The sequence below is a fragment of the Chiroxiphia lanceolata genome, chromosome 7 (genome assembly GCF_009829145.1).
Source record: "Chiroxiphia lanceolata isolate bChiLan1 chromosome 7, bChiLan1.pri, whole genome shotgun sequence".
NCBI lineage: Eukaryota > Metazoa > Chordata > Aves > Passeriformes > Pipridae > Chiroxiphia > Chiroxiphia lanceolata.
Window position 1 is genome coordinate 8,123,119 of NC_045643.1, and position 27,018 is coordinate 8,150,136.

General features: G+C 43.5%; 2 protein-coding genes across 5 annotated transcripts; one reads left to right on the forward strand and one right to left on the reverse strand.

Annotated features, from left to right (window-relative positions):
* Window positions 1-254: 254 nt before the first annotated feature.
* LOC116789404 (extensin-like) lies at window positions 255-6,252 on the reverse strand. Its single transcript, XM_032693209.1, has 3 exons — window positions 6,178-6,252; window positions 3,893-4,070; window positions 255-943 (listed from the first exon to the last, which is right to left on the reverse strand). The coding sequence occupies exons 1-3, from the start codon at window positions 6,250-6,252 to the stop codon at window positions 255-257; spliced, it is 942 nt and encodes a 313-aa protein (XP_032549100.1).
* NAB1 (NGFI-A binding protein 1) lies at window positions 1,305-27,018 on the forward strand. Of its 4 annotated transcripts, none has more exons than XM_032693619.1 (8): window positions 1,305-1,491; window positions 6,708-7,541; window positions 13,133-13,266; window positions 14,244-14,295; window positions 19,722-19,832; window positions 22,164-22,305; window positions 23,496-23,645; window positions 24,771-27,018. In XM_032693619.1, the coding sequence occupies exons 2-8, from the start codon at window positions 6,723-6,725 to the stop codon at window positions 24,860-24,862; spliced, it is 1,500 nt and encodes a 499-aa protein (XP_032549510.1). In that variant the 5' UTR covers window positions 1,305-1,491; window positions 6,708-6,722; the 3' UTR covers window positions 24,863-27,018. The 4 variants fall into 4 exon arrangements, with proteins under 4 accessions (XP_032549510.1, XP_032549509.1, XP_032549511.1 ...); XM_032693618.1 differs by having other exon boundaries at window positions 1,305-1,487; XM_032693620.1 differs by lacking the exon at window positions 1,305-1,491 and adding an exon at window positions 1,939-2,051.

Consider the following 27,018-nt stretch of genomic DNA (forward strand, 5'->3'; position numbering starts at 1 on the left):
CCATCCGTAAAATAAATACACGGTATCACTTCTGCCTGCTTGAATTGATACTTGGCGTTTTGCACCGCTTTGTGTACAGCTGTGTTTTGCACCCCGGGCCGGCCCGTCCCGACACCGCCCCCGGGGCCCTGTGCCCGCACCCGGCGGGGTCCGCGCCGCTCGGTCACAGCCCGGCACTGAGCGGAAAGTTTGAAACGGCGTTTTCCCGAGGGGGCGGCGGGTCCCGGGGGGTGTCCCCGTCGGTGTCCGGGGGGTCACAGGGGGTGTCCCAGCGGTGTCCCAGTCAGTGTTCGGGGGGGCCCAGGGGTGTCCCGGTCGGTGTCCGGGGGGTCCCGGGTGATATCTCGGTCGGTATCCCGGGGTGTGTCCCTGGGTGTGTCCCGGGGGTGTCCCGGTCGGTGTCCGGTGGGGTCCCAGGGGTGTCCCGGGTGTGCCGGGGTGTGTCCCGGGGCTGTCCCGGTCGGTGTCCGGGGGGTCCCAGGGGGTGTCCCGGTCGGTGTCCGGGATGTCCCGGGGGGTGTCCGGGGGGTCCCGGGCTGTGTCTCGGGGGGTGTCCCAGGGGTGTCCCGGTCGGGGTCCGAGGGGTCCCGGTCTGTGTCCGGGGTGTCCCGGGGGGGTGTCCCGGTCTGTGTCGGGGGGGTCCCGGGGGGGTGTCCCGGTCTGTGTCCGGGGTGTCCCGGGGGGGTGTCCCGGTCTGTGTCCCGGTCTGTGTCCGGGGTGTCCCGGGGGGGTGTCCCGGTCTGTGTCCGGGGTGTCCAGGGGGGGTGTCCCGGTCTGTGTCCCGGTCTGTGTCCGGGGTGTCCCGGGGGTGTGTCCCGGTCGGTGTCCGGGGGGTCCCAGGGGGTGTCCCGGGGGGCGTCCCGGGGGTGTGTCCCGGTGGGTGTCCGGGGTGTCCCGGGTGTGTCCCAGTCGGTGTCCGGGGGGTCCCAGAGGGTGTCCCGGTCTGTGTCCGGGGTGTCCCGGGGGTGTGTCCCGGTCGGTGTCCGGTGTGTCCCGGTCGGTGCCCGCCGGGGGTCGCTGCCGGTGCCGGTGCCGCCCCCGCCGGGCGCTGCGTCACGCGGCGGCCGCGCGTGGGCGGGCGGCGGAGCGCGCGCGGGCTCTCCCCATGTGACCGCGCGGGAGGGGGCGGCGTGTGCGGGGGGCGGGGGCCGCTCCCTCCCTCCCTCCCTCCTCCCCTACATCCCTCCCTCCTTCTTTCCCTCCCTCCCTCCCTCCCGCCGCCCGCTCGGCCCCCGCGCGCGGCGAAGGCGCGGCCGAAGGCGCGGTGCGGGTGCGGCGGGGCGGCCCCGCGCCCCCCCGGCGGCGGCGGCGGCGGCGGCAGCGAGGCGGTGGCGGGGACAGGCTCGCCCACCCGCCCCGTCGATGGGAAAGGAGGAGCCTGGGCGGGGGGGCCGCGGGCAGGAACTTCGGCGGGGCTGAGTCTGCGGCCCCGGGACGGCGCCGAGGGGAGCCCCGGGCGGCCGGCGGCGGGAGCAGCCCACTGCAGAGTAGGTGCGGGGCGGGCGGGGGGCGCGGGCAGCCCGGCCCCGGCCCCGCGGGGCACGGCCGGAAGGAGCGGGCGGGTCGTGCGTGGGTGATTCCCGGAGAAATCCGGCGCGGGGGGGGGGGGGACGGGACGGGGGAGTGGGCGGAAAGTGCAGGAGCGTCCCTGCCGTGTGTGCGGGGCGGGGGGGCCGCGGGGCGGGGGCGGGACGGACGGGACGGGACAGGCGGAGGCGGTGCCGCCCTGCGCGGGGCACCGGGAGCGGGGGGAGGCGATGCGGTGCCGGCCGCCCCCCGAGCTGTGCGGGGCCGTGTCCCTCCGCCGCCTCTGCCGCCAACCTCCCCGGGTTGTCCGGGCGCGGCGGTGCCGGGGGGTCCCTGCCGAGAAGCTGTTCCGAGGACGTTCCCGTCACCGGGCTCGGCGGCTGCGAACTTAGTGTGGGGACCGCAGCCCCCCGCCCCTGCCCGCTGTGCGAGTTTCCTTCCACTGGGCTCCATCCCCCCTGGGGGACCCCCTCCTCGGGGCCGGGCGGTGGGGGATCCCTCTCTGGCCGTGCGGGAATCTTGAGGTATTTGTGCTCTCGTTTCGTCTTTACGCGATGGTGGTGTTTTTGCACGTTTGAAGTTTCTCATTAGTTAGCGGCGAGATACGGATCTGTACGTGAACGCGGAGTTCACTCAATCGGCTGTATTTTGGCACATCTCAGAGCTAGACAAGACTATTTAATTTGCAAAGTCTCGCTTCTGCAGCTACATGTAATTTTCTCCTCCTGCTAAAAGTCCTTTGGAAGCGCTGCAGAAATGTAATGAATATGCAAAGCAGCCAGCTCTCAAACCCAAATCCGGTTTGTCTTCAGAGACTTTTCAAAACGCCCAAAGTGATCAAGATATATTATGAAATAATCACTTTTGCCTAAAATACAGGGATGTGATGTTTCACACTTTCTCCTTGTGCGTATTCCTAATTTAATTGGTGACAGCTCAAATAGAATTCACCTGAAATAAAAATCTCTAAAAATCGGTTAGAGTTGCTCAGTTGCTTTTACTTCTGGTGCAACCTTAAAAAGCAGGAAAGCTGCTCTTTAAGTCCTTGTCCCATGCCTACATCTCACAGCTCCTGAGTTTTCCTTCTCCCAGTACTTCACCCACGTCCACCACCTGCCTACTTCAGCCGCGTATCTTCCTGCCACCTCCGGGAAGTGTGCAGCTTTGAACTCGGAGCAGGCAGAACGGGAAGGAACGGGTGTTTTCCCATGGTTAAAGATGTTGAGAAGGGCTGCTGCTGCCGCCGCTGCCCTTGTCTTGATAGAGGGAGCAGGAATAGGTTGTGATTCCTGCACTAGTTGTTTACAAATATTTAAGAGTGCTCTGTGGTGCCACTGTGGTTTTTGTTTTCCTTTTTCCCAGGAGTTATGTTTGTGGTCAGAGTTAAAGTGACATCCAGCGTTTGGAGAGGAGGGCATGGCATGTGGGGTGATAGGCTGTGGATGTGAATGAGGTAATGTGGAAAATCAGAATGCATGGTTATGGGTTGCAAGGGCTGAGTGAAAATCTAACTAGTGATTTCCTGGTTCTTCCATGGCTATAACAGTATGCAGCCTTGCATGTATTTTAAACAGCTTTGTCTGCTACAGGGAGTTTCCTGGCTTCTTTGTTCTGTATGTGAAAAATGTAAGAGGTGGCTACTCTTCCCCGTGTGTTCCCACACTTCTCACTGGTATGGACAATGAGCAAAGAAGGGGGAGAAGTAGCAGCTCAAGTGCCATGCATTTATTTATGCATGTATTTATGCATTCCTGCCTTTTGCCAGGAAAAGGGTTTGTAGTTGCCCATACCTTAGATCTCCTTGCTCACTCCTGAGGTGGCAGATCCGTTCTGGTTGGCTTCTTAAGAGTTTGCCAGAGGGCATGACCACACTGTTACTCCTGAACCAGGTTGGTTTGGGATCTCAGATTAGAAAGCCTAAGACTTACGGAGTAGGCTGCAGAAGAGGGGGAGCACACATGGTGTCCCAGGGTCTTACCGAGGTGCTCTGCCCAGTGAGGAGGATACACAAGTCTTCTGGCTGTGAGCTAGCCCCTTGTTTTCTCGTTGTGTAACCTCTTCTCGTGCTCACCCTTTACCCCGAAAGCACAGTCCCTGATGCACTAGGAAATGAGAACAGCAGTGGTGGAAAGCAGTACTTTAGGTCTCTTAGATGCAGCTTAAAGGTCACCCGAAAGATGTGGGGCGCTGAGACTTGAGTGGGTGTGCTAAGGCTTTGCGTAGGTGAGCAGAGCCAGCAGCAGCAGCAGTGCCGTGTGTCCTTCGGGTTAACGGTCTCCTCTGATTCAGGCACTGCTGTGCTACTTCCTCAGCAACCCTTGCTTTGTTGCTTCTCCTCTTCCTAAACCTCATCTTACTAGCATACCTGCTTTTCTGGCTTTGTTGGCTGTGAGCTGACCGAACCAGGGGACTGGATCGGTAACGTCTGGAGAAGCAGCATAGCTGGCGGCCTGGTGAGGCTGTCTTGGAAAGGGGAGGGAGCCTTCCCCTTGTAAAAGTTTAGAAATACTTGGGATGGTGTTGAGGTGAGTGATGGAGGAGCTCTGTATAATGCAAGGAGAAAAGAGGTCAAAAGGAGGAGTGTTTGAAAATGCCTTCTCTGCAGAAATCAGTAGCAGTCGTAAATGGAAAATTTGCTTGGCCCTCTCAGGAGTTACTGTACTGAATTTGAAAAGCAGAATGGGTCTTTAAAGTACAAAACAAAGGGATTTCAGTCTTGCTGTAAATGCAAATCTCGATGCAGTCTGAACCGTGGACTCACTACTGACGCCTCCATAGTACATATTAATCCAGTTTTATCTGTCATGAGGAGATTTGTTGATTAGAAGCCTCTAGGTAAAGGCTGCTTGTGGACTGTTTCTGCTCTTCCAGCCTGTGGGCTGGAAAAATGAGTTCAGTTCCATGGCTTGCCTGGAGCTCCTGGGCTGTGTGTAATTTCACTGCCACCATCCTCCCAGGATTCAATTTAGCTCTCTGCACAAAGTCCATTTATGTAGATTTATGTATATTTAGTGCTAAGATGAATGGCTTTCCTAGGAAATGGGCCTTTGTTTCAAAGTTATATAAGTTAATTTGTGGTATTGATGGTGAAAACTCAGCATCGTTTGAAATGAGAGGGTAGGAACAGCTTACTGAAATGCCACTAAACCATAAGCTGTTAGTTTTGTTTGTCTTGTCAAAGTTTTTGTGGAATGGGAGGATTTTTCTAAGAAATTCTGTGAAATAATAACAATTTTTTAAAATATTGAATTATATGCCCCTGAAAGGGTTACTTTTAAGTGATTTTCCTCATTTTCCGTGTTTCTTCTTGTATCTTTGAATGTAGACAATATTTCTGACGTTAACTGTTATTTTCAAAAGTTAAACTGTATTTCTAAAATATGTAGCTCTTAAATGTTTCCAGTTTCACCCTGAGTTCAAAAGCGTGTAGTTTATTAGGTTATAAGCTCACCAGCAGCTCCTTGAGGTAGCTTCTCAGATCTGAACAGCTATTGCTGTCCCTTCTGCTTTACAAATATCAGTGTACAAGGAATGATATGTTCAGATGATGGTGTGGGGATTTTGTATTTTTTGTGAGTTTTGTTTTTTTTTCCCTCGGGGCTCCTGTCTCTCTTCCTGAAGAGATTGATTGTAGGCATCCTGTTGCTGCCATGCCATATACATTTTTGGAAAGTTTCTGTTGGCCTCCTAATTTTATTTTTCTCTAGTAGAGTTTAATCACAGTTTTGTAGCAAAAACCTGATCTTTTAGATGCCTCCTGAATAGGAGCTGAGCTCTGTTTCTTACGTCTTACATGTTTATTTTGTGTTGCTGAAGAAAAGGCTGGTATTGTAACAAAACAGAAAACAAGCAACAAACCAATATAGAAAAGTACACACTGTAAAAGTAATTTGTCTTAGTTATACTTTTGATTACCAGTCTCCCACTGCCCCATAGCATACGTATATTCTTGCATCACAGTCTTGGATGGAGGGGAGTTGCACGTTATTAAAATAGCTTCCCCCCAGTGTGTGCAAATCGTTCTGTAGGTGTTGCTTTTTAGGTTACTACTGTGTGCTTTTTCAAGTGCAATGTGATAGTAGAGCCAGAGCAATGTTAGCAGACCTGCTCAGTGTTTTAGTTTTGCTACTTTCCCAACTAACTATAAATTACATGCTTTAGACCTTATTGATTGGTGGTTTAGCTTAATACAGTAATACTGGAAATTATCCGCTTGTGGTTGTGAAAGCCATCGTAGAGCGAAGAGGTGTGTGTGTGAGAGGTCTGAGAATTCTCTGAAGAGTTTATTATTTGTGGTATAACTGGATAACAGGGCTTATGAAGGTGAAACTTGTGCAAATGTTTTTTTCCTGCAGCTGTAAGGGTAGAATACTGCTGCGATTTGTCTGTTGGGAGCCCCTAAGTGCAATTGCTGTATTGCTGAGTGGTGTTTCATGTCATAAGTGTCAATGACACACAGCCCTGTTAGCAAATGGAATGGGCAGGGAAATTCAAAGTAAGGTTTTTAAAGTATATGTGTTGGAATCCATCAGTATTTTTGCTTTGTCTGCAGCTGTTGCTGCCATAATTAAGATCAGCATAGGCATTAGATCCTTTTTATGCGAAATGGGGAAAACTGTAGAAATACTTGGTTCTGAAATATCCTTTTACTGGCCCAGCTTCGTTAATCCTCTGGGGTTCTGTGAAGCACTTGTTCTTCTTTGCTTTCCTTTTACAGCCCTCCATACTGCTACGGATGAAAATGATTTGAGAATTAAGAATTGAAACTGAGGAGCTTTTTTCTTCAAGGAACCAAGTATTCTGTAATTCTTCAGATTGTTTTTTGTGATCATTTTGATCTGAAGATATAAAAGAGAGTTGAGTAGAAGCAGTGAGCAATATTGACTGACATTCTTGGGAGCAAACATGAAGTGGGAATGTTGAAAACAAGCTGGCTTCATGTTTGAATCATCTTTTTTGTAGCTGCATTGCAACTATCTGCCGATTTGTTTTTTCACTAATATTTCCATTAAGTTAACTAGTCAAAAAACTCCTTTTTCATTTCCATGTGTGTTGTTATGATGAGAGAAAGAAATCCTGTCCTCCGAGTTGTCAGCCTTACGGAAATATGGGCTGTGGGGGTAGTGCATCCAGATGATGATGTTTGGTGCTCATCTCCTCTCTGTTTTTACTCTTTGCAGGTTCTGTCCTCCGTGATGGCGTCAGCTCTACCCAGAACCCTTGGGGAATTGCAGCTATATCGAATACTACAAAAAGCAAATCTCTTATTCTACTTTGATGCCTTCATTCAGCAGGGTGGTGATGATGTCCAGCAGCTCTGTGAAGCAGGTGAAGAAGAGTTTTTGGAGATAATGGCTCTTGTAGGCATGGCTAGCAAGCCGCTTCATGTCCGAAGGCTGCAGAAGGCTTTGAGGGACTGGGTCACAAACCCTGGTCTGTTTAACCAGCCTCTCACCTCCTTGCCCGTCAGCAGCATTCCAATATATAAGCTGCCAGAAGGGTCTCCTGCGTGGCTGGGGATATCCTGCAGCAGTTATGAAAGGAACAGCAGCACCAGAGAGCCTCACCTGAAGATTCCAAAATGTGCTGCCACAACGTGTGTGCAAAGTGTGGGCGCAAGCAAATCCGATGTGGTGGGGAGCTTATCGCTGCAGAGCGGCAGCGAAGCGAGACTCTGGCAGGGGCACCACACCACAGAGAGTGAACACAGTCTTTCCCCGGCTGACCTTGGCTCTCCAGCTTCACCAAAGGAAAACAGCGAGACCCTGGATGCCGCTGCTGCTCTGTCAGTTGCTGAGTGTGTAGAACGTATGGTTCCCTCCCTGCCCAAAAGCGACTCCAATGAAGTCAAGGAGTTACTGAAAACAAATAAGAAACTGGCAAAGATGATTGGTCACATCTTTGAGATGAGTGACGATGACCCTCACAAAGAGGAGGAGATCAGAAAGTACAGTGCAATATATGGCAGATTTGACTCAAAAAGAAAGGATGGCAAACATCTCACCCTCCACGAGGTAAAACACCTTGGGCGACACTGGGCTTCCTTCCCCTATTCCTGCACCTTCTACGAGATGCTGTTCACAGGGTGCACTTCTTGTGAGGGCACCTCTTGCTGGATGATGAGACTTGTGTGTTGACTGCTGTAGGCAGGGCTGCCCTGGCACAGAAGCCTCGGGTGCAGTACAAGTACCCTTCCGTGGGTGGGTGTGTGCATGTGTGCACTGATTTCAGCGTGGTGTCATCAGACCGCTCGGCCGCCGCTGCAGCCTGTCAGACAGAGGGTTTAAACAGTTTGGCACTGAAATAGCAAACCAGTATTGCACTGAGCATGGCCCTTGGGGTTCTAAACATTTGGCATGTTTTCAAGGGGGTCCTGTATTTCCTTGCAGCTTTGAGAGTAGATTGGTTGGTTGGAAGATCAGTAACTAAAATGGCTTGTGTCTGGCGTGGTTACTACCCTCTGCTGTCTTTCCTCACCTCAAGACCCTGCTCTGTAGCTTGTGCCCTTGAGGCTAAAAGGATTCTGCCAATGAGGTTCCTAAACCCAGTGTGGTGGGGTTTTTTGGGTTTGAATTGGGATGAAACTCACCTATACAACCTGTGGGGTTTTTTGGGCACAGTGGTCGTAAGCCAGTCAAGTGAAGTTCCTCCTGTGTGAGGAGGAGGGGAAGGACCATCCCCAGTATTGATGGATGGCTGTAATTTGAAAGTTTGTCCTGAGCAGCATCTCTTCCCTCTTGTCCTTGAAAGTCCATGTGGGCCTCCTTTGCTTCTCTTCTGGCATTCTTGAGGCTCGCACTGCATATGTTGTAACGCAATAGGTGTGTCTGTGTGGGGAATAGTTTCCTAGTGCCAGAGTACAGTACAAGAGGAGAACAAACATTAACTCAAAGCAGTGCCAAAACACTGTTGATATGAATGCTGCATCAGCATTTTTACAGTTAACACTGATTGCAAAATTTCAGTTGGATTTAAAATTTGGCATGTAAGGCTTAGCTCCCAAAAGGAAAGGCAATGTTTATGTTACAGGAGTGCCAAAAAAACTGTACTGGCTTTAGCCTTTTTTTGCTTCTAGAAGAAGTTTTGTAGGTGTGTGATCCATAGCATAAGACTGAGTTCTCTTTATGCTTCTGAGTAGAAGGGCAGAAGGAAACAAGGCGTATTTCTTTACATTTTTGTTTATGTATTTACATTTATAAGGCAACTGCACATCACCGGCAGTGACTTGACAAGGGCTTTTACTATAGACTGGGGAGACACTTCCACAGTAGTGAGCCACATTTCTACCACACAGTTCTAGTTGTGCAGCTTTCACTTAGGTGCTTTGTGGCTTTATGTTGAACACTTATAATTTGTGAATTCATCCAGTGTACAAAACCAGATCTCATCTTACTCCCCTGACCTTGTGGAAGTCTCTCTCGTAACAGAACAAGTTGTGTATGAGATGGAGGCAGGATTTGAAAGGATTGATTGTGTAGATGCCCTCTGCACATTGCTGCAGATTCAGGATTTGGAGAAAGGGGGTTCTCCCCACCTGGGCACGGAGGCAGTCGAGGTGTACAATGTGTGCAGCTGTGTGCTTTCACAGTCTTTCTCTGGGGTGGTGACTGCAGAAAATGCTCTGAAATCTGGGCAGACTTCTTGTAAGATAGTTTCCTGGAATCCAGCGGTGTGCTGGGAGGTGGGCTCCAAGGGCAGCTTTTGTGTCAGGCATGTGGTAGGCTTGGGAATGGCTCTACAAAGCTGGAGGAATGAATACTGGGTTGGTAGTTTGAAGGAGCAGGGTAGCAGTGAACTGGAAGAAAGGGTGACTGCTCTGCCTTGTCCGTTTTTTTGTTTTTTTTTTTTTTTTAAGTATTGCACTACAGATCTTTACTACATCATTGTAAAACCATGTTTAAAAATGGAATGAGAGCATGGTTTGGCTTTAGGAAATATTTCTATCGCTATTATGATTAAGGGCACAAGATCAAAGGAGTCTGTGGTTGACTTATGCCTCACTTACGCATGTGGGGCCTCACTGAACTTGATGGGAACTGCACACATGCAAGCAAGAAGAATTTGCTCATAATTGGTTTACTGTTTGCTTAAAGAGGCTGGATTTCATTAAGTTTTGTCTTGAACAGTTTTCATTTCCATTTTAAAGCAGAAAAAAGCGGAAAATATACAAATAGCAACAATGAGACTTTTTTTTTTTTTTGTTTAAAATCTGCTAAACCAGAGTTTGCCTTTCATAAACTCAACTTCAGTATGTTTTTGGTTTTGATGGCTTAAACAATTTGCTGCTCAGAAGGAAGGACCTTAAACAACCAGGGAGGTAAGTTTCTACTTGTCCAGAGACTGTTTCTGCACGTGTTAATACATTCCAAGGCTGTCATTGTGCCTTGTAGTTCAAGGTTTTTCCTTGCAGCTGGCAAGGAACAGCTGAATAAACTTCACTATGAATTTAAAAAGCTTAAGTAGGGGTTAGCTTCTTAATGTAAAGATCAGAGTATCTCTGGCTCCTCGAGCACAGTGGAGTTGCATGCAAATTAAAATCAAACCTGATGGAATTATTAGTGGTAAATTAGTGAGAATATTTCACTTCAGTATGAACACTGGAGTGTCTCTGAGGGCTTGAGCAGCCATTAGAGGCCTGCGAGAGCTGCAGGCACTGAGCTGGTTTGGATGTGTGTGCTACTGGTAGGAGTATTTCCATAAAGCGCTAATCTGACATAAAATCTGATGCAGAATCTTTCAGAGGTGTTCCAAAACTAATAAACATGCAGTTCTTAATCCATCCCATTGTCTCAGTGTTACACAGCTTTTCAAACTCGGAGAGCACTTGATGTTGGACTGGAGAAGGGATGAGTACGAGGCATGCCCTTGAACTCAGCGACCCGAGCATGTTTGAGTCAGATTTGTAATTTCCCTGTTAATATTTCAGTACTTGTCTCAGTGCCTATAAAACAAACAAAAAAACCCCCCTGTTCAGTAGTGTGAGAGACAGGAATTAGAAATACAAGTAATAAATTTTGTCTGGCCTGGTCTCTTCTTTTGCTGACTCACCAAAACAGTAGAGCTTGGTGTTTAATTATGTGTTTTTAGTGGGGGAATATGTGAACCCCGTCAGATGGGAATATACCCATCCCTCTCCGTACAGTCTGTATGGCTGTGTGCTGCTCCATATCCTTAAGGCTTCCACCAAACAGAATCTTTATTTTTAGGCATGCAAAGCTTTCTGTCTGCAGTATTATGCCTCCTGAAAAGGCAGGAAGCCATGATGCACTTCAATTCAGTAAGTCTGGATGTGACCTCAAAGAGGAAACCAGGAAAAACAAACAAATAAACATTTGGCTTTTCTCACATATTAGGATAAACAGCATTTGCCTACAACTACCCAAAGCATTTTCAGTCATTTCAGCTCTTTGCAACCTTTCAGCACTTTGAGGGATAAAAAAGATATCTCAAATTATTTTGTAAGCATTAGCCATATTATTCATCCTTGGCAAAGTAATAGCTATCACTGTTACAGAAATTATTGCCTGCTTTGGATGGTAATTCTTTTCATCAGTGTTGTATTAATCTTTTATTGTATCTTTTTTCCCCTCTGTGTTTTTGTCTGAAAAGACAGACATTGTAGAATAACTGTTCCTGTCTAGGGGGTAATGGTTTGTTGTTTTAGTACCTTGTATTGTAGGAGCATAGTAACCTGTTTCACAGATTAAACCTAAAGTTCATGCCCTTGTCCATCTGATTCCTGTAAGATGATTTTTTTTGTCTCTACAGAGACTAAAGGATCAGGCAACATATTTAGTTTTCCTGTTAAAGACATAATTGTGCTCTGATTAACATTCAGGTACCATAGGAAATGCCCTACTCAGATCAGAGGATTTTAGGCTAAACACAGGAAAAAGTGCTTACAAAATATTGGGAGCAGCAGTTCTGTGTGAGGTTTTACTAGAAATACTGCATGGGCACTGGCTGCTGAGAGAAGCTCAGCTCTTCTGACAGGTTTTTGTTGTTTTAACCTTCCTGGAGAACAGGTGTCACATTGGGCAAAATATATTTTTTAATTTGGATACCGTCAAGCCCTACAGCGAAGGACAGCGTGGTTGTATGTTGTTCATGTCTTATGACAGCTTCCATCCTTCAGGCTTGGAGTGTGCAGTGTTTTGAGTGAGTTGCTGGCCTCTGTGGTTTAATTCACAAATAACATTCTGCAGTGTGGTAGACAGCAGGGTGAAAGAGTGAGTTTCTTAGCCTTCTCCCAAGAGACACCCTTTAACTGCAGATCTGCTGGTCTGTCCTTGGCTGCACCTTTGTCTGCCTCCATGAAAAGTGCTTCTTGTAGGAGCAGTGTCTTCGGTGTCTGAGGTCACATGTGTGGTCCTGCCCGTCCTCGGCCACATCCCTGTGCCCTGAGCTGTGGCTGTTCTCTGCACTGCCAGACCAAGGGCTGGGCATGGCACATCTCAGTCAATCGTGAATGTGCTGACTGTGCCCTGGAAACTGAGATGCTTTGTAATATTCACTAACCTGAGACAGATGCAGAACACACTGTTGACAGTAGCACCAAAGCAGCTGTACTCCTTTGCCAGAAGCCAAGCCCATTCAGAGCACCTTAATTTCTAGAAATAGAAGAGGAGAAGGGTTGTGGGCACTTTGGTAAAAACACCTGTAGTATTCTGTTGGCCTCTTGCTGTTACGCCTCATTGCATGTGCTGGCTGTTCTTCAGCTGAGGAAAAAGTGAAATGTCTCTTCAGCCCCTGCTTCTTAGGGAAGGAGCATGGATTCACCTCTCCAGCATCTCGATTTGTGTCTCTCTTGCATTAAGAATTTTGTTGTGTCCATACTGCTGACCACAGGCTTTTCAGACAGCAGTATTGTAAAGCTGATATAATCCATGACAGTATCACCACTTCCTGTAGGCTTCTGAAGAGCATTGAGCCTTAACTTAAAGGCTTTTTTTTCCCCCCTCTTTGTGAATCTACTGCCTGCCAGCACAGGCACTAGAAATGTGTCCTGGCAGGCTCAGGAAAACATCCTTGAAACAAGTTACATTTGATTCATGTCTGAAGATAGTCTTCACAAACACGAGGGTGAGAAACATAGCTAAAAAAAGTTTAATCGTTTCTTAAACCATCACCTTCTACGGAATTTATTCTGTATTCACCAGGGAAAGCCATCTGTACCCACACTGTCAGGGTTTTTTCTTTTTTTTTTTTTTTCCCCCAAGTCCTGGGCATATTGCGTTTATAAAAATAGTATTCCCTGTAAACCAGGCTTTGGAAGCCAAACACTGTGAACGTTCAGTGCTACTGTTTTATACTGAGATTTAATTAATGCTGGGATGAGGCACAAGCAGCGCACACCGAGACAGTCTTACAGTAATGTTTTACTTTCTGCACCAACTACGTTCATATCCTTTTGTCTTCCCAGAGGCTTACCTGCTTTAGTGAGGGGTATAAATGCACTGAAGAAACCCTCCAGGGTTTAGTATACAATTATGGGTAATTTAATTGCAATCGAAATTTTTTATTATTTCAGGAGAGGTACTTTTACAGGCACAATAGGTGAAAGTATTCAGAATCCTGAACCCCTGTGTTTGTGTTTAATTTGCAGCTCACAGTTAACGAAGCAGCCGCTCAGCTGTGTGTGAAAGATAACGCGTTGTTGACCAGGAGAGATGAACTCTTCGCGCTAGCTCGGCAAATCTCTCGAGAAGTTACCTACAAGTATACTTACAGGACCACCAAGTAAGGCTTTAATTAACTCAAAGGATCTACACTTTTCAGAGAGCTAATCAGCCTGATAGCATTTCTTCTTGAAGCGCTAGAGACACTTTATTCTTGCTCTTCTGAGCAAAGTGCTCTTCTGAGGAGGGTAGGAAAATGCTATTTAAGTCGTGAAGCTTTTAAACTAATAAGATTTAGCTGTCTTGAATTACCTTTTTTATTTGCTCTTTAGTTTTCCAGATATTTTGATGATGGTGCATGTTGAGAAGCATCTGAGAGATTGCTATTTCAAGCACATGAGGCATTTGTGTATTTTAAAGTTAATGTAAATAGGCAGAATAGCCAAAGATGCTCAGTGTCTCAATTGCCTTTTTTCCATATACAGCTTTGGCTTGTTAGCCAAAAAGATAAGGTCATAGAGAGGGGCTTACGAATTTGCTTTAAAGGAGGTGAAACCAAGTCCTAATTTCAGTTGTTACTGTTCTGTTAAATGAACTGCTGTTATGAAACAGTGACAAAGGCTTAACACCTTTTAAATACAATTAAAACCCTAGAATTAGTAAGTATGATTGAAAATCTTGATGCTTTCTTTGTTTTTAAATGTTAACTCCCTTGCCTGCAATGCAATATCCTTTCAAAATACATTCTCCTACACTTCTGAGAAGTTTTCCTTTGGTCTCCTTTCTTCCATAGTGATTAATGTAAATATACATCCATTCTGGGTAAGCAATGCCAGAGGCATTTCTGTAAGTCAGTGTGCTCAGGTAGCTTTCCTTTCTCTTTGGAAGAGGAATCCGTGAATCTCTTGACACTTCTGAAGACAACAAAAGGTGCTTGTATTCCTCTGTACTTGAGTGACATTCACTGCCATGTCCAAGAGGACTGGGGACTTTCTTTGTGCATCTCACTTGTTTGTCCCTGATCTACTTTTTTTCATTATTATTGGTAGTCAGGGTTAATGTGCTGTTCACTGACAGTGTATGTGTCTTCTCTTCCAGATCTAAGTGTGGAGAAAGGGATGAGCTGTCACCAAAGAGAATCAAGATGGAGGTACAGTATTGTGACTCCTGTATTTTGACCTATGCATGCTAAAATTCACTTCTGTTTTGAAGGGATCTGTCTTAAGGAAATTTGTCAGAAAAACATTTGATAGACAGGTGATGGATGTGAGAGAGAGAGAGGGGGAGAACATCACCACTGTCTCTGCAAATATAAATGCTTGATGGAGAAACCTGTAGGAGCAGGGAAAAAGAGTAGGATTTGTTTAATGGTAAAGTTACTCTCAGTGTTTTGCACTCTGAGTGAGTAGGAGGGGAGGAATGGGACTGACTGACTTCCTGTGGTGGAATAAGCTCGAGCACTGTAGGAAATGTCTTCCCGTAAGGCCTCCTGCTTTTAAGTCAGTGTGAGATGAGGTTTGCCTAATTCACTTGAGTCAGCTCTTGATCATGTCCAAAATCCACAGTTCTGGATTGATGGCATAATATTAGCCATCTCTCTCTAGATTGTGACACTGATCATACTGAAAAGTCAAGAACTAAAACTTACTAAAAGCTCTGTGTGTCAACACAAATGGTTGTGCCTGTAGATATTAATTTACAGTTTTTTGGATTGAGTTTTGTGTAAAATGTGCATGTATACATGGCTGATATGTACACCTGCACAAACTGTTGCTTAGAGAGATTCTGAGAATTCCTTGTTAGTAGTGTAGGAGCAGCATATATGTAGCTTACCTTTTTCTTCAGTTACCACTGTTGGAAAGCAAATTTGAGACCTTTTAAAAAGGTACTTTTAATTTAAAAAAAAAAAAAGGTATGCATATGTATATACCTCATAAGAGTAGCAGATCTTCCTTTTTAATTTATATTTTAAACAAATTACTGTTTCACTGTTACGTGGGTATCTAATTTATCCTTAGCATTGTGGGTGTTTTTTATTGTACCGTCTGCTCCAAAAGGTGTAGGTTAAATGTGTATTATAATGTAAGCTAGACCTGAGCTAGGTTTGTGTGTGACACAGATGAGGGATGTATTCTTGAAGTGTAGAGGAAAATTGCAACATATTCTGAAGTGTGTTTCTCATGTAACTCACTCTGTGATAAGTGATGTACTGAATGTAGTAAGGCTTTAATCTTTTTTAGTACTGTGATGCTTTTACCTGTGCAAAGGCTTTTCCTGAGAGGCAAACCCTGGTGACAGCAGTTAGTTTTGAAAAGGCAGTTATGATTAATAAATAAGTCCATCAGTCTGTGTACAGTCGTAGTTTGAGTTTATATAATGCAGAATATTCATGTGCATTGAGGATTTGCTGGTAGCTTTGATCAGTCATGTCGCTGACATGTGTTAGGATTTGCTTTGACATGTGCTGGTTCTTCAATCCACAAAAAAGAGCAGGGAAAAGCTGCATTAAATGATTTTATCCAGCCTCACCACTGTCTGCCTTGACCAGCATGTTGCAGGATGGTTGCTTGAGGTTCCTTTCTTTTGTTCAGTCTAACTCTAATTTATATGAGCTGGTGGGGAACTGCTACTCCTCTGCTTGAAGTAGTATTTCAATGACTTAGATTTCAGCATTAGGAAGTTTTTCCTTCATTCAGTAATAATTGATGATGAGCAAGTGTCTAAAATGACACACTGCAAGGGAGGTGCTGTTTTCTGCAGACTCTTCATTGAAAGAAGGTGTAAAATTTAAATAGTGAAAAATACAGGCAGAAACTCTGGAAGGTCTGCTTTTTAGTTCAGTAATTCTGAGAAAGGTTGTTTACTTCATTTTCTTTTTATCTAAAATTACCAGCTGTATTTTAAAATGCTTGTGGAAATTTAATGTCCTAACTGTATAAATCACTGTTTCAGAAATAGGACATTTTTCCAAAATAAAAAATTGAAAATGAAATTCAATATTTTTGCATTTGGTAGCACAGCATTATTATTTTTTAAGTGACCAGTGTTGTTATCAGTATAAATGTCTGTTTTCCTCACGAGTTTGAGAGTCTTCAAAGGAGTAAACCATTACTTTAGTGCATTATAATTCTGAGGTCTGCTGTAAATCATAGATTTTTCTTCAATGAAATGTAAGAAAGATGCAGTATTACATAGTAGATCACTGTTACATATGGTGTTTTGGGTTCTTGGGGCATGCATTTTGGAAAAAAAAAGAGGTCATTTTTGGCAATATGTTTAGGGATTTTGGGGAGGGTTTTTTGGGTGGCTTTTTTGGGTGTGTTTTTTTTGGTTTGGTTTGGTTTGGAAAGGTGAAGGTAAAAAGGAAAATGGCAGCAAATGCTGCAAATTTTTCCTTTTGTTCTGTATAAGAATTCCTTACACTGTTTTTGAAGCTGTAATGCTTCATTGTGGCTCTGTCATGGTAATACACAGAGGATCTGAACATGGGGATTTTTTTTGTTGTAACTAGGTCTTTTTCTTTTTTCTTTCTTTTTTTTTTTTTTTTTTTTTTTTTATAATGCTCATTTTGCTTTCTGTGTTAAGGCTGAACTCTGTATTTTGATTCACCATTCCTTTAGCCATTAGTCATTAATGTCTCTGTAAAGCATGGTCTGAAATACTAGGGCTTCAATTTGGAAAGACTTCACAGCCTCTTTGCATAGTGTAAAAGATTACTTAAAAAAAAAAGATGAGTTAATTTCCTGAAATATAATAACACTTTAAAAAGCCTCCAGAGAGACTCTGAAGGTCATCCTTGAGCAGAGCTGTGTGTGCAAGCTGCAACATTGTCAGGCTACAGCCACATTGTAAATTTATCCTTTTCATGAATATGAAACTCTCACAAGCATTACAAAGAAACAATATGCCATGAATTACATCAAATTACCTGTAAAAGCCTTTCTCCTCCCCTGCCTCCTCTCCCCCTCTTATTCGTAGAGTGGGTGGGTGAGCTGTGGGAGTGAAGTGTAAAGAGGAGAAGGGAAAAAATTCCAGGCAAATGACTGACTAAAGGTGTGGAGGGAGTGAAAAAGGCAATGGACTGAATTGGGATTTGGAAGCAGATTATAAAAAAGGGGTTGTAGTTCCTTAATCTGCTCTGGACAAAGAGCAGGACAGGCGAACAGGGATGGAAAGGACATATCCTCCTGCAGAGCAAGGATCTCTCCTGCTTAGGTGTAGCGAGGTAGGGGCATCCCTTACTTTGTCATCTTCCGTGACTCAGTGCCAGCACTGCTCAAAGCAACGAGCTGTTGTGGCACCAGCTAGAAAACAAAACAAGTCACAGGTGTATCACACAGAATTCAGGGAGAAGGGAAACTGCTCATTGCCATTGGGGTCGACCAGGTTCCCCTTCAGAGTCAATGCGAACAGCCATGAGAGCAAAAAGAGAGCTTTTAAAATGTTCTTGCTGTCTGTAGTATAAAGAAATTGTTTTGTGTGTCAGTGTCTTCATTCAGCTGAAAGAGAAGGGTGGTAAGAGCTTTCAAAAGCTAATTTCCGAAAGCTCAGTGGGAATCAGAGGGCACAGGCAGGAAGACCTGAGCGGAGGCTGCAAAGAAGTGTCTTCCCTGGGTGCCAGTACAGGTGCAGGATGAGGAGGGAACAGGCCCACCTCCACTATTGCTGAGAAGGTTGAAAAGAAAACCAAAGTGTGGGATTTGTGTTTTTCACAAAAACAGCGAAAGGAGTAGAAGCTACTGTTTTCATAGGAAAAATGTCATTAGAGGGAGCAAAAAAGCACATGTGGGACTGGGAACATCTGCTGCATGAAACCGCTTGAAAAACAACTGAGCAGCAGCATGGCAACACAAAAATGCTGCACTGCATGCAGCAGGACCTCCAGGCAACCATGGGGCAGAGCAGGTCCTCGCCTGGCACAGCGTGCTCCTTGTCAGCCCTTACCAACGGGGAGAACAGCCACTGGTGGGGAGGGGCTCTGGGAAGGTGATCCAGAACCACGTCATCATCCGAGAATTACCTGTCTGACTGATGGGTGACAGACACAGAGACAGGCAGCCAGACCCACTTTTGGGAAACAGCCTTCAGTTTTGTATAGGCAGGCGGTCACAAATACGTTATAAAAAACCCTGTTACCTGTTACGTTGCAAAAATAGGATCCTGAGTGATAGGTTTTTTGTGCATTCAGCTCCTCATCTTCCTACACATGATCATTCTCCTCTCCCAAACAAATTCAGGTCTGACTGTGAAAGTGGTCAGTGCTCATGGAAAAGTGCTGCAAAGCTTTTTAGTGGATGAGGCTTTGTGGCAATTTACCTGGCTATGAAATTTTTGCATAGCTCTCATGTTTATTTGTTCCGTGAGGGATTATGTTGGGTGGATAAAAGCAGTATACAGTGTTCAGACTGATTTTAGGGTTTTTTCCTGAGCATGAAGAATAGGTCTATTGGCATTACGTTGCCCTGAGGCTCTGGCAACCTGCCGTGGGTCAGAGCACAGCTCTGCAGGTCAGTGGGCAGCCTGCCAATGGCAGGAACCTTGTAGTCCTTCCCCCCTGATTTTTCTGAAAGATCACTTTTATTGTTCTTGAGCTGTAACCCTTTGGTCCAGCTATTGTCAAAAATGTAATTATTGACATATATCTGTCTTTAAAATCCACAAGGAAAATATACCTAATGTGGCATACTTTTGATACCCAGTTCTGCAGATCCTCAGTGGCAGATGTCAGTGTTCTCAGATTTGGGTCTGTCTTAAGATCTCTGTCCTCCTCTCACATTTTGACAGTGTCATCTATGCTGTGCTTTTGTAAACATTTCTGGATGTTCCTCTAGTGTACGTGAGCTTTCCTTTTATAATACCGAGCTGGATAAATTCCTCATCTCGAACCTTTGCTTCGATGATTAATTTATTTTAATGGAGTCTGGCAGGCTTTCACAGGAACTTTATTTGCTTTATTGGTACATATGCAAGCTGCAGAGGAGATCTGCATGTCATAAGAATTTCAGGCTGGAAGAATTATTGAATCATGGTTTCCCATAGTATATAAATTTTCTACCGTACTTTTAAAATAGTGATATTTCATTTTGTGGTACTAGTGAAGGTTCTGTGTGAAATATGTTGAATTTCAGGAGGCTTTCTTCAGTTTCACAAGGTTAGTATATATTCTTGACTACACATAAACTTGATTTCTTATGAGTGACAGAAACCACAGGCCTAAATTTGCCTGGCAAGACTGAATGCAAGCTAGTTTAATGTCAGTAAAAATGGTAGTCTGGATTCACAAAGAAATGAGAGATGAGATCTTCTGTCTATGCCATTTTAGATATATATAGCAGTTGTTGTAGAGGGGCTGTGTGTGTTTTGTGCACAAACTTAAACGGAGTGGATAGCACGAACACATAAATTGCAGTCCAGAATTTCATAGAAGTTCAGGAATGTGGTTTTTGGTTTTTTGGTTCAGGTTGTTTTTTATTTTGGAGGTTTTTTTTGTTTTGTTTTTTCTTTTGAGGTATGGAGAGTGTCAAGAAAAATTAATAATATGCCCCTCTTGGTTTGGTTTCTTCTTATGCTCAATAGGATGGTTATCCTGATTTCCAGGACACAGTCCAGACACTCTATCAGCAAGACAAAATGCCACTTGCTTTGGCTAAAGGAAAGAGTGAAGACCCAACAGCTCTTAATTCCCAGGTAAGCCAACTACACTACGCTGTGAATAATACAGGCCACGTCTCTGCACATTGGTTTTGGTGTGTTGTTTTGATGACTAAATTAATTACCATCAGTTTTCAAAGGCTGCCGAGCTCAGCTGGAATTGCATCACTCTTAATTTGGGTTTTACCTTCTGAAACTGTTCTGACACAGTGCTATGGCTTTGCCCTTGTTAGTTCCAAGGAGGTAGGATCTAGCATAGTAGGCTTGACAATCTGTGGTTGCCTGTTGGGAGCAAGTAGGGTAGTATTGGTACAGTCTGTGCTGTGTTACTTGCGTTATTCGCTATAAATGGAAAGCTCAAGTTACTGAGTCTAGAGGAATAGAGTAGGCGATCTTGGAGTCCTCAGTTCTGACATGTCTTGTAAGAAGAAAGGCCAATATATTTAGGAAATCAGCGAACCTCTGGATCTGAGAGGATAGATTGGCCTTCTAGACAACATCTACTCTGCTGGAAGCGCAGTATTCTTGAGCAGACAGAAAGCTTTGTATAAATGAAGACTGGTTTCCGATTCTTCCTTTGTCCTTTCTGTAGAGTATCCCAGCCTCGAGGCAAAATACGCATCTCCCACTGCCAGTTGTTGGCAAGAACGGATTTCGTGCTAAGTTGCAACAAATTTATTTCGTATAAGTGATTTGGCCAAATGTAATCACCGAATTTGCATGTAAGATTACATTTAGGAGTTCCCCCTGTTTTCTGGGACTGGATGTGTTACCCTCTCATTTACCACCTTCTATTGCAAAGCAGTGCTTGGTCATACAAATCTGTTCATTGTGATACGTCAAAAAGCAATTATGCTGCGTGTTCTGATGTCACAGAATAATTAAATGAACTTGATTTATGCAAGCTTATTTTCATTTAGTGTATGCTTTAAAGTTTGGTCATTGCCAAATAACAATGGACTAGAGATTTAATTGAAGCTTAAATGTATCTACAACTCTACAGATTTTTCTATAGTGATCAGAAGCATCATGGCAGTTTAAAATTCTGGATTTATCCCAATTAAACAACAAAGATGACATGAATCAGAAATATTCTTTTTTAAAATTACAGTTCAAAAGTTGGTAACAAAAGTGACAGAATAGCAAAGTGAAAGCATACTTGGAAGTGAATGATTTGAAAATAGTTTTTTCCCTACCTCCAACGACCAAGCTTGAGCTATCAGTGGTCTTCTGCAAAACCTGATGAGCTCTGAGCCAGAGTAAGTAAATACTGGTCATGTTATTACCCTGCTGTCAGGGTCATCACTGTGCGGGAAAAGCTGAGGGTTTGCTGGTTTGTTATGCTGTCACTGTATGTGTAAATTACCTAACTATGCTGAATAAGCAGACTTTTGTGGGAAGTCAGGGCTTTCATCATCTCCCAAGAAAAGTGAAGTGGTCTGCAATGAATAAGGCTCTGTACTAAATGAACTGATTATGTCATTACCTTAAAGACAAATTATTTTTTCCTATCAAATGTAAATTTTAAGTTTGTACATTTTCCAGTCTTATGTTCATTGTGGCTCTTCTAAATCAACTTTCTTGACTTGTGATTTTCTTTTTATTTTTGCAAGATGCTTATTTACATTCTCTCAAGAACAAGATCATAGTGAAAGTTAGAATTCTCTTGGCATTAAAGTCAATGACAAACATTCAGACGCCATTTCCTCCCACGTTGCACTGGATTGTTTAGTTCCACTCTCTAGAGGTGTATAGGTCTTGTTCTTCTTCTAGACAGACATTTCACACCTTTATCCCCCACAAACATACTGTCATCCTACACTTTCAGAATGGCAGATTTTTAAGCTTGTGTAGTGCTGTTTCCTAAAATAAAGATTCCAAGATGTCTGGTGAAATCTTGGCATAAGTTTTTAGCAGATGTTACCATTGCTCTTGGAATACTTTCTGGAGTACTTTGAGAAGACATGTATTTGAACAGAGCTAACTGGATAATTAAGACATTCTTATTTGCTTTTCTTGAGATTCTCTACACGTAACCTGGAGTCCTAAAGTGCAGAAAGTGATTTTTGTGTGTTTTTGAAGAACGGAATTTAATGTAGCGTTTCTGTATGGATGAACTACAACAGCTTGCATTTTAAGTATTCTTGAGTGACTCAGATGTACATTATGAAAATCTCTATGGGTGCAAAAATATTTTGTTTGCTTCATAGTTTTGAAGAAACCGTAAAACACACATCTGTACATATGAGTCAACAAAAACCTCTATCTAGGCTGTTAGTTTTATCATCTGATATTGTTTTTCCCCCTGTGTTTTGACTTGCTATATGTATGTATATAGAGAGAATTTTTTTTCTGTTTTATTTGCAGTCGGAAAAGGTGATGGCAAAACAGATGGAGTTTCTTTGCAACCAGGCAGCATTAGAGAGACGTCTTTCCACAGGGTGTTACAGACAGAACTCGGAAGAGCACAGCCCCAATGGCATGTCATTAGATAATGCTGATGGACAAGGTATGGTAGCTCCCAGGCACGGCGTTGCTGCCAGCAAATACATTTGGTATTATGCAACCCGTGTCAGTGGTGTTGTTTATCTGGTATAGAACCCTGAGCACTGAATGGACAAGACAAGATCTCTTGCCCTGAAGTGCTCACGGTCTCAGTAATGCAATCAGATGTATACTCAGGTTCTGCTCTGTTACTCTAATGTATCTGGGCAAACTGCTTTCCCTCTGGATAATGTGGGGAGGGAAGAAGGTAGGGTGCATCCCTATTACTGAGAGCAGGACTTTGCTCTACCTTTATCCTCAGTTTTGAAAATAGAGCAGAATGTTGCATTTCATTTGTGTCCTGGTTTTGTGGAAATTGAAAGTAAAGCAGACAATGTAGTTGGTACTCCTTTTTTTACCTGTTTGTGCAGTCTAGGAACAAAACCTGAGGAGCTGGCTCTGTAAATTACTTAGAGCTAAGCAGATTCTAATGATGATCTTAGTAGCTTGTTATTCTTCAAAAAGCTTTCAGTTCTGTGGTTCTCTTTGATTTACCAACTGGCTATTCCTTAGCTTGAATTAATTTTAGGAGTGTTTGTTTTGTTGGAGCACTTTCTGTTTGGATTTGTTTTTTTACTGTTGTGAAATGAGACAAAATATTACAAACAGAAGAAATACAACCAGAAGTTCTCGTGTCTGTTTTTTAGAAGCTAGTTTGTTTAAGGGGAGGCGAAGAGGAACAGTGGAGGGAGGAACTAAGGGAATCAATACAAGTAAGCAATAAAATATAGGTTTTTATTTGTATGTGTTGGTCAGGCAATGAGGTACAAAAGTATACAGGAAGATGAAGGTGTGTGGATCCAGCTTTCCTTGGCAGAGCAAACTTTTTTATACCCTTAATCCATTGTGCAGGGAAAGTGGGAATTTTTAGGATCTCAGAGGAATTCTGAAGTGGGAGCAGAAATTTTTAGTATCTCAAGGGGCTTTTTGAAAGAATAAAGAGATGTTATAAAAAAAAAAAATTCTAAGGCTGAGTGTCTTTTTCTAGCAGTGCCTGTGGAGTAGTCTGCAAAGCAACATATTTACATAAGCCTTGTTTTGCTGTGAACCTTCCCTGAGCAGCTGGAATTTAGGATGCGCTTTTGCAGATGGAATTAGTATGTCTTTAGGTCTCTACCTGTTTTTTAATATTGCTTTTCTTTTAACAACCTGCAGGTGAAAGGCCGCTGAACCTCCGGATGTCCAATCTGCCAAGCAGACAGATGCAGCACATCTCACTTGATGGAGAGCAGCATGTTGGAAAACCTTTGTGCAGTGATTTGATCCGGCTTTATCCCGGTGGCGAGGCGAAGTCCCAGTCCTCAGGTTAGTGCTGTCCCGTGGAAATTACCCACTGTTTCTTACAAAGCCTGTGATAAATTTACTAATCCGTGATGTCTCTGAGTGGAGCAGCTAGCAAGGCAGCCTGGCATGTGCTGTGTGGAACCATGCAATCAAAGCTTTGGTGAAAACTTCAAGGGGAGTGTTACTCGCTAATCTGGAATTGGATTGAATATGATTTGGGAAAAGCTTTGGGGATGCAGTAACTAGGTTCAGATAAGCAAGTTCTGGCATGTGTCTGTCCTCAGTGCTGTTGACCCAAACTACTGCTGTTAAATACTTTAACTGCCTTACAGTCACAGCAACACGATTCTAATATGGCTTCATTCTGTATAAAGGAATGAGACCTTTTATTAAAACACCTCTTTATTCTGGTTTATAAGGACCTGCCACTGTTTCTCTACTGTGAACTGCATGTCATGCAGTAAGTCTTTTCTACCTGGGTTTCCTATTCAGTGACCTCTGCTCACTGGCAATCTTGTAATTTACCTCTGGCATTGGGAGCCACTCTAAGTTTGATAGAAGAGAGCAAGAAACCTTTGTGAAATCTCTCTGGGTGGTTTCAGTTTAATACTTGGTGGACTGAGATGAAGACAGGAATTCTGGAGACTCTTGTAATTTTAGGAGTAATGATAAAATCCCACCTGAGTTTGAAAGATGCAGTGGAAAGGAGATTATGTGAAAGAGAAGGTGCAAAAGTTGTTTTGAAGACTGGGCAGAATCTTGCATTTTCCTCTTTGGAATATTGGAATCTTAGGCTCACCTTTTTTTGCAGATTGTCTCAATCCCACTGATAATACACTTAGTGGAGTCTGCACTTGGGGAGTTTTACCAGTTCCCTCTCAAAATGGAAGTGCAGAGTGCATCTCCATTATCCCTGCTCCTGGAGAGGACTGAAGTAAATCTGTTGTGTTTCCTCAGCCATCACTGCAGTGTAACTGAGGTGGTTCTAACCCAGCTGGGTTAAAGCCCCAAATGAGGAGGCAGAGTTTATTGCTTCAACTCTTAGTATCCATATGGTTCTTGGACCTTTTTCTTGATTTAAAAACAGAATATATTTGTTTCCAAGCAGTGTTTTAACATCTTACTTTCTTTCTTTTCTCAATGCAGAAGGCCTTGGTATTTTAAAGGATTTTCCTCATTCGGCTTTTAACAACATAGAAAGGAAGGTCATAAAAACAGAACCTGAAGACACAAGATAGTCATTCTGCTCTGGAAAACAGTGTCGTAGTAAAGAATGAAACTTCACAAGAGAAAAAAAAACAGCCTTAATAACCAGTGTTGCCTCATTCAAATAAGAGATTTCAATAGCCAAAGCCTAAGAACTGGTACAGTAATCTGTGGAAACAGGAAAGCAAGAGACACTGCAAACTCAAACAGTAATACAGGTGGATAAACATTCCTGTAAAAGTGGTTTTATAACATGGGAAGATTCACAAATTAATATTGTGGGTCTTCATTATTTAAGAATGTATTATGTATTTGTATAACTTATCAAAGTAAATCTAGATGTCGGGACGTGTATTGAGTCCAGTAGATGTGGCTACAGTTCATTTTACTTGAAATTTCAATGTCTACTTTCAGTGTACCTAGCGTAGATATGGTTGTTAAACATTTGAATTTAAAATCATTGGAAAATTAGGAATGCAAACCTCGTGACACAATTAACAGCAAGTTTTCAACAATATTTATAGAAAAAGGAAAATGCATAAAATATTTCATGGTTAAAAATGTTATGTGGATATAGCATTTGATAGACCTAGACCCTGATTCTGTATCATAGCAGACATACTTGACACTTAACTATCGCTACATCACTTTCAATGGTTTCAGCAGCCTTTGTGTAACACTTTTATAGCATAATACCTACCTACAAGTCAGGAGTATAGGAAATGCCAGTTAGGGTATGGAAGAGTCCATATGATTGGCTCCCATTTCCTTGGGAAAAGCTGGGGTTTGACAAACCGTACAATTACCGAAATCTCATTTGGTAGGAAACTCAAGAGACCAAGTAGTATGGACAGGGCTGCAAAAATTGTGATTCAAACCATTATAACTTCTTGGACTTCTCTGTGAATCTTAAAAAAAAAAAAAAAAAGAAAAGCATCCTAAGTGTGGCAAAAAATGACATACGATGCAGGATTTATGCATCAGTATAAAAGGTTGCACTTGATATCCAGAAACCATAAGAATTTTTGGGGGAGAGAGACAAGGAGTCATGTCTTTAGCATGTGACTCCTTATTAAGTGCTGTCCAGCCCACATGATTCTATGAATATACCGTATACTGCATACAGTATGCCAATATGTTTCTTTATATATGTGGTTAATTAACATCTGTATTCTTTATTTATTTGACAGTTTTTATTTTTTGTACATGTTCACTTTTGAAGATGTCATTTTATCTAAGGAGAAGTAGTTGGCATATAACTTTGGAATTTACCATGGTGTGTTTGTGTGCATCCATTTCTCCACTGTGCTGCTCTGCAGTCAAGATAGTTATATGCCTCAGTTTCCAAATACAGGTTTTGCTTATGTTGTGTTCCGGAGGTGAAAGGGATAGCTGAAGAAAGTAAGTTAGAATGCCAGTGGGTAAACTTCCCTGTTCAAGTATGCACTTCATGTCTGCAGTTTGCTCTGTGTCATAGGTGTGTATTAACAAATCAGTCACAGTCTCTGTTGTACTGAAACGCTCAGCAAAATGTGAGCTGAAATGTCTACACTGCAGTCTCTTATCACTGTAAACATACCTAATTATTTTATCACTTGATTTGTGGAACAAAGCTTTATAGTAGAAACACCAGTAAAACAACTTTTTATACTATTAAAATGTTTGTTTTTTTTAAAAAAGAAATGTTTCTTGAACTGTATGTATGGTACTGTTTCACTTACTGAAGTATCTTAAAGCAATGGAGTTCACAGCTTTGCTGTTAGGAATAAGAGATTGAATGTGTAGTTATATTTCCTCTTTCCTGTTGTGTGAGCTAGTAGTACGGATGTTTCTTAAGTTTGTAACATTAACCAGTGCCCTGGTTAGTATCTGAGTAGCTTTCATGAGACGTGTATGGAACTCGTTAAAGGACAGCTTATGGTTTGAACTGTACAGCTTGAGCAATAGAAGGTACCAAGCGACAAACCTTTAGAGATGCAGGAAACATTCGGTTTTCTCCAACATCTAACACCATCAAAAGTTATGTGTGGATCACAGAAGAAGCTCTTAAGCTTGCTGGTCTCTTCAATTAAAGCAAGAGGAAGGAAGAAGAACTTGCTAAGCAGCACGCTGTTTCAGTTGAGTCCAGATTTTATTTTGTAAACACTAATGTATTAAATTTGCTATAAATTAAAGTATATAACAGTTA